Below are 11485 nucleotides of genomic sequence, written 5' to 3'. Positions count from 1 at the left end.
CAGACATACAGTATTTGTATACCGTATATTACGGCATATAAGTTGACCTGGTGTATAAGATGACCTGAATTATTTCAACTGAAATGGTTGATCTAGGCCTTACCTGGTAAATAAGTCGATGCCCGAAACTGCAATTTGAAAGCTACATCCTCGGTGTCAGCTAAACTTACCAACATTTACGTTTTAATAGCACTCGCAAACAAGTTTTACCTAATTGTAGAATTTTCAAAATGTTAAAATACCTTTGGTATTAACTACAGTTTTCTTACAAATAAACATTACTGGAGCACACAAATGTGGTGTGAACAAATCACAACAACAAAGTTCCCACAACTGGAAAAATATTTAAGATACAGTACTGTACAAAAGGTGAGTAATGACAATTTACTCATAATGATAGTTTATTATTAAATATGAGCAAAGCATGTTGTACATTATATTGACAGTACTGTATATGGTAGTACTAGCAGTATATGGCAACAAGCACACAAACTCTTGGTACAGGATTACATGATTAAGAAAGGTTACATGATTTCACTTAAAACAATAAAATATAAAAGTTGATTAAACATAAAGTAAATATTGGATTCCTAATTTAAAACATTCAATTAGCAGTACGTTATATTATTAATGGTAGCACACTGCGTTGGCATCAAGCAAACAAAGTCTACAGTCTCTGTTAGTGGTATAAGTGTTGGCAACACTTGCTGCAGGCCAGCCAGCTGTTTACAACTTTACAAAACATTCGTGTAAATGTTTACAAAATCCAGGTGCATTACATGAACATACTGTAACGGCATTTTTTAACAATTTAACAACAAATATTACAAGTAACTGCCCTAGTAACGTTTGTTTGTAAGAAACCGTAGTTAACACCTAAAGATATTTTAATGTTTTGAAAGGTGTCGGTATGACTAGTGTAAAGACTGACCTTTGGCCGAGTTGAGTAACAGTTACCCTTCTGGAAAAATGCTACAATTAGGTAAAACTTGTTTTTTTGAGTGCGGGAAATTAAGTAACTGAGACCTACCAGTAAGGTAAAGTGATAATCTGATGCTAGTGGTGGAGCGTACTTAAAGGTTGACATTTTATACCTGTCATACGAGATGACCCCTAGTTTTGATAAAAAAAATTGGATCTTCAAAAGTCGACTTATAAGCCGCAATATACGGTATCTCCAGGTCTCGGAAGTCACCTCCCCCTTCAATCACAACAAATCTATGCCACTGCTTATAATGAACTCTTACAGCACTGTCTCACACAGCACTCTGTTTCCATGGAATGCAACCTGACCACTATGAAGAGTTTATTGGTCATCACTGTTGGTGTTAAGAGACCTAATGGGCGACTTTGCACTGATCAACCTCAACCTACTGCCTCCTGACATTAAAGTAAGTAAGGTGGTCTACCAACAAATCATTTAGGTTTTTGACTTACAGCTGGTTACCCAAACAAAGATGACTGTTCAAAGTGAATGATATCCCAAGTTTAGGCTTATATCATCTTAATAGTTATGGGGTGGTTGGATAAAGTCATATGAGATGATTAAAAATATAAACTACCCTATAGAAATTGAATGAATAACCATTAGTTATCATTCAGTCAATGAACATTGTTGGAAGTGTTTACACAATTGATGTTATATGTGTTCAAAGTGTTTAAGCTTCATATCCAAGTGATGGGTGAAGGAGTGATTTGGTGTATGTGAAAGATATATTGTACAGTATCTTGTCATGATGAGCAATGGTGAAGAAAAACATATAAATCAATATCAATTATATAATATACTTTAGTTCAAATTACTACATATTTATCTTGAGATAAAAATGTATAGAGCATCTCTTTATACAATAACAATGGAATCAAGTTATTTAAAAGGCCATGCTCTCTATTCTCTCTCCACAGCTCAGGTTGGGTGCTTAATAGTCTTTAATACTTTTGATGATTTATTCAGATGTTTTTGTCACTTAAACATTGCTATGAAATTGAATCCTCATTATAAAATAAAAAAAAAATCAATAAATGCAATACCGGTATCTTGCTAGGAAAACATTGAGTGATGAAGCATCTCTATTTCTGCTTCACGATCCTTTGCCCGTTTCTGAAGAAAAGGAAACGATGTCATTAGCTTGATACATAAAAATAATTCACAATTACTAATAGAGGAGAAAAATTATTGATCAGAAAGGTGTATTTCCTTGTGGATTACTTTTCCTACTGTATTTATATTGAACCAAAATATTCCAACTAAAGTCAGTGTTTTATCATGCTATTCTCCAATGCCACACTACAGTATTCTAATAGTCAATTCTTCTATAATGCAGTAGTTGCGTTTCTGAAGAACACATTAGAGTAACAATTGATTTAATGGGAATTAACACTTGGCATTTTCATACGCAAAATTACGTTTGATATATAATATAGCTTTAAGGTTTTCATATGCAAATTTGCTTATGAATTGATAAAAAAATATATATATATTTCTTGTGTATGAACGCTAGACGCACATTTGGCAGTCAGCACGATCTGGCAACTTTGTCGACTATGCTCCAAGGTCACCAAACCAGTCTCCCTTTTGTGTTTAAAGGAGCCAGGATATAACATTGACTTACATTTCCCACACATTTTCTTGCGGCTTGTGCTGATTTCTTATGAATCACAGTGTATTTCATTTATTCATAACAGTGTTGTGAGAGTTTTGAACCATGACTCGTGTTGCTGAACATATTTATGTAGACCATGCACAAAATTACCTAATTCTATAAAGACCTGAAAATTGGAAGAGTAATATTAAGCAGTGTGTATTCCCCTGAATATTTTAACAACAGGAACAATTTAATAAAAAAGAATTGACTGTATTTTCATTATGCTTCTTTAACTCAAGCCCTTGTCTAATAAATATATTTCATGACTTGACCTCCCTTCTTTTCACACAACATGAAAGGAAAAGAGATGGTTTCTGGAACTCATTTTCTATCAACAGGTCTCCAAAGGCCAAGTAGAGGGGACCTAGGGACCCTTTCCACCCCTGAATGATAAGTTATGTTCGGAAAATGGCAGCTTGAAATTGAGAGTACTGTATATAGATATGAGCAAGGCTTGGTGGTAGATACGTTCTTGAGCTATAATTATCATTGGCTGTAAATTATCCTCTATCATCAAGGAGATGCACTTTTTTGGCTCTTAGCCTGGCCATTTCATTGTTCTCTGCTCAGCACATCACTTTCAGAATCATTCTGAATTCTGCACTATGACTAATTTATTTGATTTACAAAAACTGGGGCAGATAAGAAAGATGAAGTGGAACTAATTCAATAATATGAGAACAAATTGGGTAGGTTGGAGCCCCCTTAATGGGAAATGTTCCTAATGCCACTGCTTATCATGTTTAGTATGGCTTCATTGTAGACATAAAGTCTTCCTTGTTAAGTCCCAGTCTACACAACTTTCTTTACTTGAAAAGATGCTTCCTGACAGCAAAAGAAAAATGATGGGGCTTCTTTATAAAGTTCCTATTCCTGTAAAAATTTAGAAATGGCAAGGAGGAATGCCTATAATTCTTACCTTCTGCCTCCTGTACTCCTCATAATCCTCGTCATCTGTAGGCAACTCATAACGGCACATAGGGCATGAGTTAGTCTGAAAAGAAATATAACGGAGTTGTCCTCAGAATTACACTGTATGACTTACAGTAAGTCTGAACTAGGTGACTTGCATGTTATTCCACCAAGAAAGGTACTGTAGTGTGTTTTCTGAAAGGTGCAGTATTATAATTCACCATGGATATGAAACAATGACAATACATAACTTAGGTGTGTATAAATTGGGTGAATGCCACACACAAAAAGTCAATTTCCTCAGTTTAATCTTACCTTCTCTAGCCATGGTAATATGCAAGCTGGATGGAACTTGTGTTTACATGGTAATTCCTTCATTTCTTCTCCCTCAGTCCATTCTTTGAGGCACACTGGGCACTGGCCTCCTGTGGGTAATAATAATAGTACCACACTATAGACCTCCAGCAGATAAATGTCTATACATACACCACTAAGAAGGGATACAGCAATCCCACTGCCTGCACAATGTACAAATAACCCCAAGGTTTGGTTACTTAAATTAGTAAGAGCAGAGTAGACTGGGGTGTTTCACGGTGCAACAATGTAATGAGAATGAAAAAATAAAGTGACTGAAGTAATGAGTGTCCTGGCTTCAAACAAAATAAAGTTGAATGGTAAAGAATTCTGATGAGGACAAGACTAGTGAGGGATGTAAAGTCAGGGCTATTTGAAAGGGTAAGTCAAAGAGGGTATGAAAGAATTCTTGCATGATGAAATGTCGAGATAAAGTGACAGAATATAAGGGAATCAGCCCTATACGATTGTGAGGGTTGAATTCATTTTTAATGTATGTGTGCAAGGAAATGAGAAAAGTGCAGAACAAAAAGAGACTTGCAGAAGGTCGGAATAACTACTGAAAGCATAAAACTGAGGAATAAAGTGAAGGCGATAGGAGATTTATATGTGCCAGGAATGAATAGATAAGGGGAAGTGATAAATATTTTAAGCAGAGAGAGAGAGGATTGATAATGAGGGATACCCGGTAAGTAGTTTAAAGAGAAGGATATTCATAAGAGAACAGAAAGTTGTATTGGAGGGAAGTTAATAGTATGAAGCTGAGAGATCAGATGTACACTGTAGATAGAAGTTAAAACTGAGAACAATGGATAATACAGGCAGAAAAAGGGAGATATGGGAAAGATTTTGAACTACTGAATATAGCACGAGAGAGAAGCAGAGACCTCTTGTTTAGGACAGGAAGGATTCAAGCACATACAGTATTTGAATGGTAAGGAACTAGGCAAGGATGGAATCACTGCAGACATGGTGAGAAAGAAAAGAAAAATGGTGGCATTGATGACAAGTGTATAGGTTATACATGACAAGGAAGAGTAATAAGGGAATAACAAGAAGCATATATTGTTCCCCTTTATACAAGATATGGTGATAAAACTACAGTAATGTATAGAGGAATAAATCTGTTAAATATGCCTGAGATAGTGCACACAGTAGTAAAGTCAATATTGAGAGACCTGTGGCTCATACAAGAAAGTACAGGTATTGGGGAGGACCAGTGTAGGTTCAGAAGAGGATGTGTGACTGAAGTTTTGCATTGGGGAACATGAGTAAAAAGTTTCTGAAGAAAAGGAAGGAATTTGTGCCATTTACAGTATAAATTTGGAAAAGCACACAATAACAGTATTATACTGTTATTATGTGGGTCATATTTTTTAATGGGAGAGAAGCATGTGTTAGGTGTGTTTCAGGTAGAGGGAAACATCCCACTGACAGAAGGGCTGTACAGCAGTACTGTACTATGGATGTGTAGTTGTTCACTTTCAAAGATGGGGCAGTAAAAACTTGTATCTCACATGCTCATAATATATATACTGTATATACCATTTACCATTGTTTATTGAAATAGTGTGAACCCCAAATGTACTTTTGTCTACATATCCGCTTTTGTGTGCACTTCCCCCCCACCCCCCATTTTGTTTGTAATTCAGATGGATGACAACAAGTACAGTATAGTGAGTAACAAAACTATCTTCCCAGTTTTGGACGAATGCTTTGCATTTTACTCAAGCTTTTTGACACATTCTCTAGGAAACTTTTCAACAGTTGGTGGGCCTGGAGAGGACTCATCCTGAGTTTCCAGGGTATCCCTGTTGTACATTTATCATTACTGTGACATATATAATTTACCACATTATCCACTTTGAGATGTTTTGAACCATGATGTGCTTCATGTTCCATACAAAGAGGGCTTCTCATATCTGATGAATCATGCTACCCAGTCAGGCACATCAACTGTTCATATGTAGTGGAGGTAAATCTTTGATTACATATTCCCAGCTTTAATAAATATCAGACAAAACTGGGAAGATAATTTTGTTGCTCACTGCACACATGACTCCCACATCATGATAACAAAAATTTTAAAGAGTAATTTATGAATGTATTATATTGTATAAGTATTCCAATGTTCACAATACCTGTACTTTACAAGCATTTACTAACTCACTTACCTCGTTGAGACACAGTTGAGGTCGTCAGTTGATCAATAAATTCTTTTGAAGTTGGAGGAGGTGGCCTTTCTCCAAACCCAAAAAGTTGTGTAAATTCTACCTGCATATCCTGACAAAAAACAGCTAATTATGACAAGGGCAAGTAACATGTATTAAAATGTACATTTCTGGAGATGATGAGAGGGACAATGCTTATACTGTAGTACTCATTTTTCTTTTAAAACAAGTGTTTGTCACTACAGCTAGCCAGGTCCTCTGCCACAGCAAAGTCCAAGAGGCCTATAAGTTTGGAAACTTGTTAAATATATAAGAATTCTCAGTGCTATGTAGCTTGGTTCAGTCATTACACTTTTCTTAAGTTATTGCATGCATATATATATATATATATATATATATATATATATATATATATATATATATATATATATATATATATATATATATATATATATATATATATCCTCCTACCCTTCCCTCTAATAGAGACAGAATATGATAAAATTAGAATCAAAGTAGCTAGTCAAAGAATTTATATTAGATACTGTACTGTATATATCAATAACAGGTTCATGGACAGGGTGGGAGTGAACATGTACCTTGCAATCAACAACACAGACAACTCTACACTATCCCCTCTTAATAAATCAGGTGAGTACTTTAGCTTTAATGTTTAATTTACTTGTTTATAACTATTTATCTCTCTGTAGGACACAATAATGAACATGTAGCTTGATTAAAGTTGATTTATAGGAATCTTGTTCCATTTTGGACTTAACAATTATCTAGGCCAGTAGCAGGAGGAGTTACCTGTAAGCTGGAGTGAGTGGAGGTCTTTTATTGTTTATAATTTTTCAATTTTAAATTATGTTAAAATTCCATCACAAATAGTTCTCTGTACTGTAAAGGGTACTGGAAAAATGCCCCAAAAGATAGCATAATATAATAATTTAAATACTGTATGCTGTACAAACTTCATTTGCAATGTTTTTACTTGCCATCTTTTACATGAGCTGACGGCTGGCTATACAGACAAAGGGAAGTTTTGCTTTATATATTGTTTCTAAAATAAGACTTTTCCTGACCTACCAAATGTCTTTATACAATGGAAAGTTTTACCATATTGTACAGTACTGTACAATTAATTATAAAATAAGAACTTTTACAAAGAAAGATTCAAGCAATCAATACACGTACAGTACACGTAATTTTAATTATTATGTTTAGAAAATAAAGGAACAGTTACTTTCATTTGAATGCTAGGATAAAATTTATGCCTCACCTGCCAGTAGCCACCATGCAGCAGGAGCCGAGCCATGTGTAAGAAGTGGTCAGGAAGTTGTCCAGCCCGTAAGGGCTGGCAGTCGTGCTCATCAAAGTATGACGACATAACTCTGAAAGACACAATTATAGTTTAGTAATACACAGAACTTATCAGAGGCTTTTAATCAGGTGAAGTATTTGACAAGCATATTAAAGTAATAAGTACAGTAGTACTGTATCTTGGTGAAGATTATCCCTGTCGTAATTTATTGCCAGGCTAGGCCCACATCTACGCGTTGACTATCAAGGCGGTTCTTAAACTGGTTAACGGATGTTGCTTGAACTACATACTGATCCAGATTATTCCATTTGTCACCTGCTCATTGACTGAAAGTGTGTCTTCTTTTTCTTTATTAGCTCTTGCTTTTGTAATGTGTGGTTATGTCCACTCAAGTTTTCTTGATGTATTCAGGTTCATTATTGTGTATAAAAACGGAGATAGCTTTTCCCAAATTTTTTTATTTTCTTCCTTTAATCTCCCGCCATTATCATCTGCCTCTCACCCAACACTGCGTGTCTCTCGCGTCTCCTTCATAAATCATGACGCGCATGCGTAAACGTACACGTCATGCGGCCAATCAAAAATGCGTTTGCTTTTGGAACGAATTAAAATGGTTTTTGGATTTAATTCCGTGTATATTTAGCCCAATCAAAATCGAGTTTTATTTTGGGTCTCATATTTTGAAATTCAAGTTCAGTTCCGACCATGGAAGTCTGCGATGGATGTCACTTAAAGTATATGGAGCTGATTGCGAGTTTTTGGAAAAAAAAACGTAGAAACTATAGCATTTTTTCGATCGCATGGTGTTCTTCCAACCTCAGTAAAGTGTACTAAGAGCAAGACTGAATGTAAATATCACAAAGACCAACATATGTGGCGTTGTTTAAGAATCCCAGAATGCAACGACGAACAAGAACCAGGCCAATAAGGTAAGAAATGGTGATTCCATCATATGGTGAGAGTCAGTTAGGTTAGGTTTTTGTTTTTCTATTGTTTTTTGTGTATTTTTTAGTCGCTTAGCCACTTTTTTTTCGGAAAACGTCAAACGAAAAAAAATTCGCAAAAAAACTGCTAATTTCTGCCAAAAATGAAGGTCATATTCGGTCTAAACACACACAAATACACTAGAGAAATATATTTTTTACTTGCTAAAAGTGAACGGCGTGACAATGCAAATTTACCAATCAAATTCCTCAGATACGTAACCATCACATAGACAAATATCTAGAAATGAAATGGTGACCGTCTCTTTGATCTTCAACCAAATACTAGTCCTAAATAAATGGCCCTCCATCATATTGGGTACGATATCATTTAAGAATACCAGAATAAGATAAGAGCACTTTTAAAATATCCTCAATTATTGCTTTGTTAAAATACCAGAAGGATACATAGCCTCTAAATTTTTCTATACATGTATATAAAGGAAAGTAATGAAATTAATGCCCCACCTTGTGTCCCGACTACCGTCCTCAGCTGACCTATGATTACATACACTGACACCCAACTGGATGATGAAATACTGTACTTAGTGACGTGTGTTGTTGGTGTCCACCCTGAAGGAGAGTTTCATGGCTTCTTTTTTTTTGTATTATAACCCCATGTATACGCTGGCTTAATTTGACATTAACGTTATTGCAATGCTATATTTTCTCTGAAATATTTCGACTAAAACTAATAATTTGGTTACATAGGATCTACTTGCATATAACCTAACTAATCAAAATAATCTAAGAATTAAATTTCTTGGAGTTAATGCATTCCGGTATGTTTAGCCAGTAACAACTCCGGCTTTTAGCCTGTCTTAAATTGGGTTCGGCTGCTCGGCGACGCTCCAATTTTAAATCGAAATGTGAAATGCTGTATTATATCATCACTTTGTAAATCTTCATGAAAAAAGAGACCAGTTTAAAACATTACTTCTGTTAATTTGTCTCTATAAAGTGTGTTATAATACACATGTATATGCTGAGTGCCTCATGGAAGGTGTATATATACCACTTTAATTGATAGTGCGCTGACCAATTAAAACACGACGCGCAGGTAATGAAGCCCACGTACTTATCTTCGATTCAGATCAGTCCACCAGCCTGCAGGTACCACCCTGTAGCAACAACTAACAACAGGTCCCTGATAATGGAACAACCGAGGCAATAGTACTGATAAGTACTTGCTGTGGGACTATTACACCAGATTTTTTAGTGCCTCGGATTAATGGTAATGCCTTGATGTACAGTACACGAAGGAAGGTAGATGGAATGTAATCCCACGTCATAAGCCTAAAATGTGAATGAATAACAAAACATTAAAATATATTACACAATAAAACTGCATCCGAAATCACAAGCAGATATACAACAAAACTAAAGACCACGATAAATTAAAGATTTGTACACATCCTAAAATCCTATTTATAACACTTCACTGACTAATACAAACACGGAGACTTAGGTAGATTTTGATAAAATAATTATAATTACCTACACCATTCCACTGTGTTCATAAATTTATATCTTAAAGTTTCGGAATGTACGATACTTAGTTTATAATCTGCCCAGGTAAACTGTTATGCTGATATACTGTTGACTATAAACGTGTACAAACACTGTGAGCATTATGAACCAAACTTATATGACGGTATTACTAAATATACAGTATATTGATCTGTTTGCACTGCATACTGTAAATTTTTTGTATTGTTTTGGGATTGTATACCTGTGATGTCAGTGTACATTGTGCCTATGTGCGTTTTAAATCAACGTGAAATTGTATGGTGATTTTACTGACTATCTTCCTTATCTATTTATTTAAAGGGTAGTGATCAGCTGTAACTAGTAATAAATGAGCATCAGTGATAAACAAATCGTTGAGTGCCCGCCATACCAGCAAGGACTTGGTACTTCTTTTCCCCCTGTGTTGAGTGTGACCTATTTTGATAAGATAAAGAAGTTACATAGGTAATTATGGTCCGTTTAAGTGTACCAGGGGCATGAAAATCAAAGTATAACTATATTAGAGACATGATGGAATAAAAATATTGCTTGGTAACGTTGGGACTTGTCATTCTTGTTGTCTGTATATTCTTGGTTCAGGTCGTTGGTCATAGATTTTATTGCGCATTATTAACTGTATTGTCAGAATTGTGGGGAAATGTCTTAAATCATTCAACATCTTTAATGGTGTTTTTATTTTCATGGAATCTCTGCTATTAACTGCTAGTTTTAGGATACAGAGAATGCTAGTCGATGAAGGAACTAGCAAAATATGTAGAAGATGTAATTCATGTCCCAACAAGTCATACCAATCACTCTAGAAAATAAATATGGTATTTCTTTACCGATTACTGGTAGAGAAGAGGCCACAGTACGTATTAATTTGATTCACGGTAACATTTTAGTTTCGGTCATTCCTCTATGTAGATATACAAGCTATGTTTTTCAGACTGTTTTTGGTGTGTTTTGAATTATTTGACTTTCATTCCTATCGGAGGTCACTAGTTTTTTAGATACCTCCTCTCCCCTTATCCAACAGTTTTGGGTGGGAGAAAATCGCAAAAACTAGTGATTACCGACAGATATGAAGGTCTTACCAAATCTAACCAATAACCAACCTAACCTAATGTAACCAAACCTAACCTAACCACAGAACCTAGGAACTACTATATCTAACCTAACTGTGGGTCTTTACCCCCCACACCCTCCCTTGACCTAACCAAATCCTAAACTACTGAATCAAATAGTTAAATTCCTAAGATTCCCATGATGACAGAAACTAAAATAATACCTGATTTCATTGAGACAAATGGTTGTATGATAGCAAAGGAAACAGACTCAATGAGATAACTTGACTCTTAAAACATTCCATTGTAGGAGTCATGGCAACTCACTCTGTCTGAGCTTTCAACTTGTTATTTACATGTACAGTATTTGTGGTTGATAGCTCCCCAGTTTGGTTAGGTTAGGTCAGGATAGAACAGGTTAGGTTAGGTTAGAGTAGGTTATGTCAGGATTGAATAGGTTAGGTTAGAGTAGGTTATATCAGGATAGAACAGGTTATGTTAGAGTCGGTTAGGTCAGGAT

General features: G+C 35.4%; 2 protein-coding genes across 12 annotated transcripts in view; one reads left to right on the top strand and one right to left on the bottom strand.

The window, feature by feature from the left end:
* Positions 1-388: 388 nt before the first annotated feature.
* Positions 389-9924, bottom strand: LOC121868582 (E3 ubiquitin-protein ligase RNF181-like). 5 transcript variants are annotated; one of them, XM_042369347.1, is made up of 6 exons: positions 9887-9924; positions 7365-7476; positions 6086-6194; positions 3873-3982; positions 3565-3639; positions 389-2101 (listed from the first exon to the last, which is right to left on the bottom strand). In XM_042369347.1, exons 1-6 carry the CDS (start codon positions 9907-9909, stop codon positions 2042-2044), a joined length of 489 nt encoding a protein of 162 aa, XP_042225281.1. In that variant the 5' UTR covers positions 9910-9924; the 3' UTR covers positions 389-2041. The 5 variants fall into 5 exon arrangements, with proteins under 5 accessions (XP_042225281.1, XP_042225284.1, XP_042225283.1 ...); XM_042369350.1 differs by lacking the exon at positions 9887-9924 and adding an exon at positions 9468-9554; XM_042369349.1 differs by lacking the exon at positions 9887-9924 and adding an exon at positions 8935-9078.
* LOC121868581 (integral membrane protein GPR137-like) overlaps positions 9487-11485 on the top strand; it is a 19061-nt gene continuing 17062 nt past the window's right edge. For 4 of the 7 annotated variants that reach the window (XM_042369344.1, XM_042369346.1, XM_042369345.1 and 1 more), the window contains exon 1: positions 10224-10363. The gene's annotated coding sequence lies outside the window, so the exon portion shown is untranslated. Of the gene's footprint in view, positions 9624-10223; positions 10364-11485 lie in introns of those variants that run through there. The other 3 variants (XM_042369341.1, XM_042369342.1, XM_042369340.1) reach the window with 3 other exon arrangements.

The sequence above is a fragment of the Homarus americanus genome, unplaced genomic scaffold (genome assembly GCF_018991925.1).
Source record: "Homarus americanus isolate GMGI-L3 unplaced genomic scaffold, GMGI_Hamer_2.0 scaffold59495, whole genome shotgun sequence".
NCBI lineage: Eukaryota > Metazoa > Arthropoda > Malacostraca > Decapoda > Nephropidae > Homarus > Homarus americanus.
This window is presented reverse-complemented; position numbering and strand designations above follow the sequence as displayed.

Coding starts and splice junctions, on each gene's coding strand:
- LOC121868582 (XM_042369347.1), bottom strand. CDS start 9,909: ATGAACACAGTGGAATGGTGTAG. Junction 6,195..7,364: donor TGCATGGTGGCTACTGGCAG/GTGAGGCATAAA, acceptor GTTTTTTGTCAG/GATATGCAGGTAGAATTTAC. Junction 2,102..3,564: donor AGGAGTACAGGAGGCAGAAG/GTAAGAATTATA, acceptor CCTTTTCTTCAG/AAACGGGCAAAGGATCGTGA.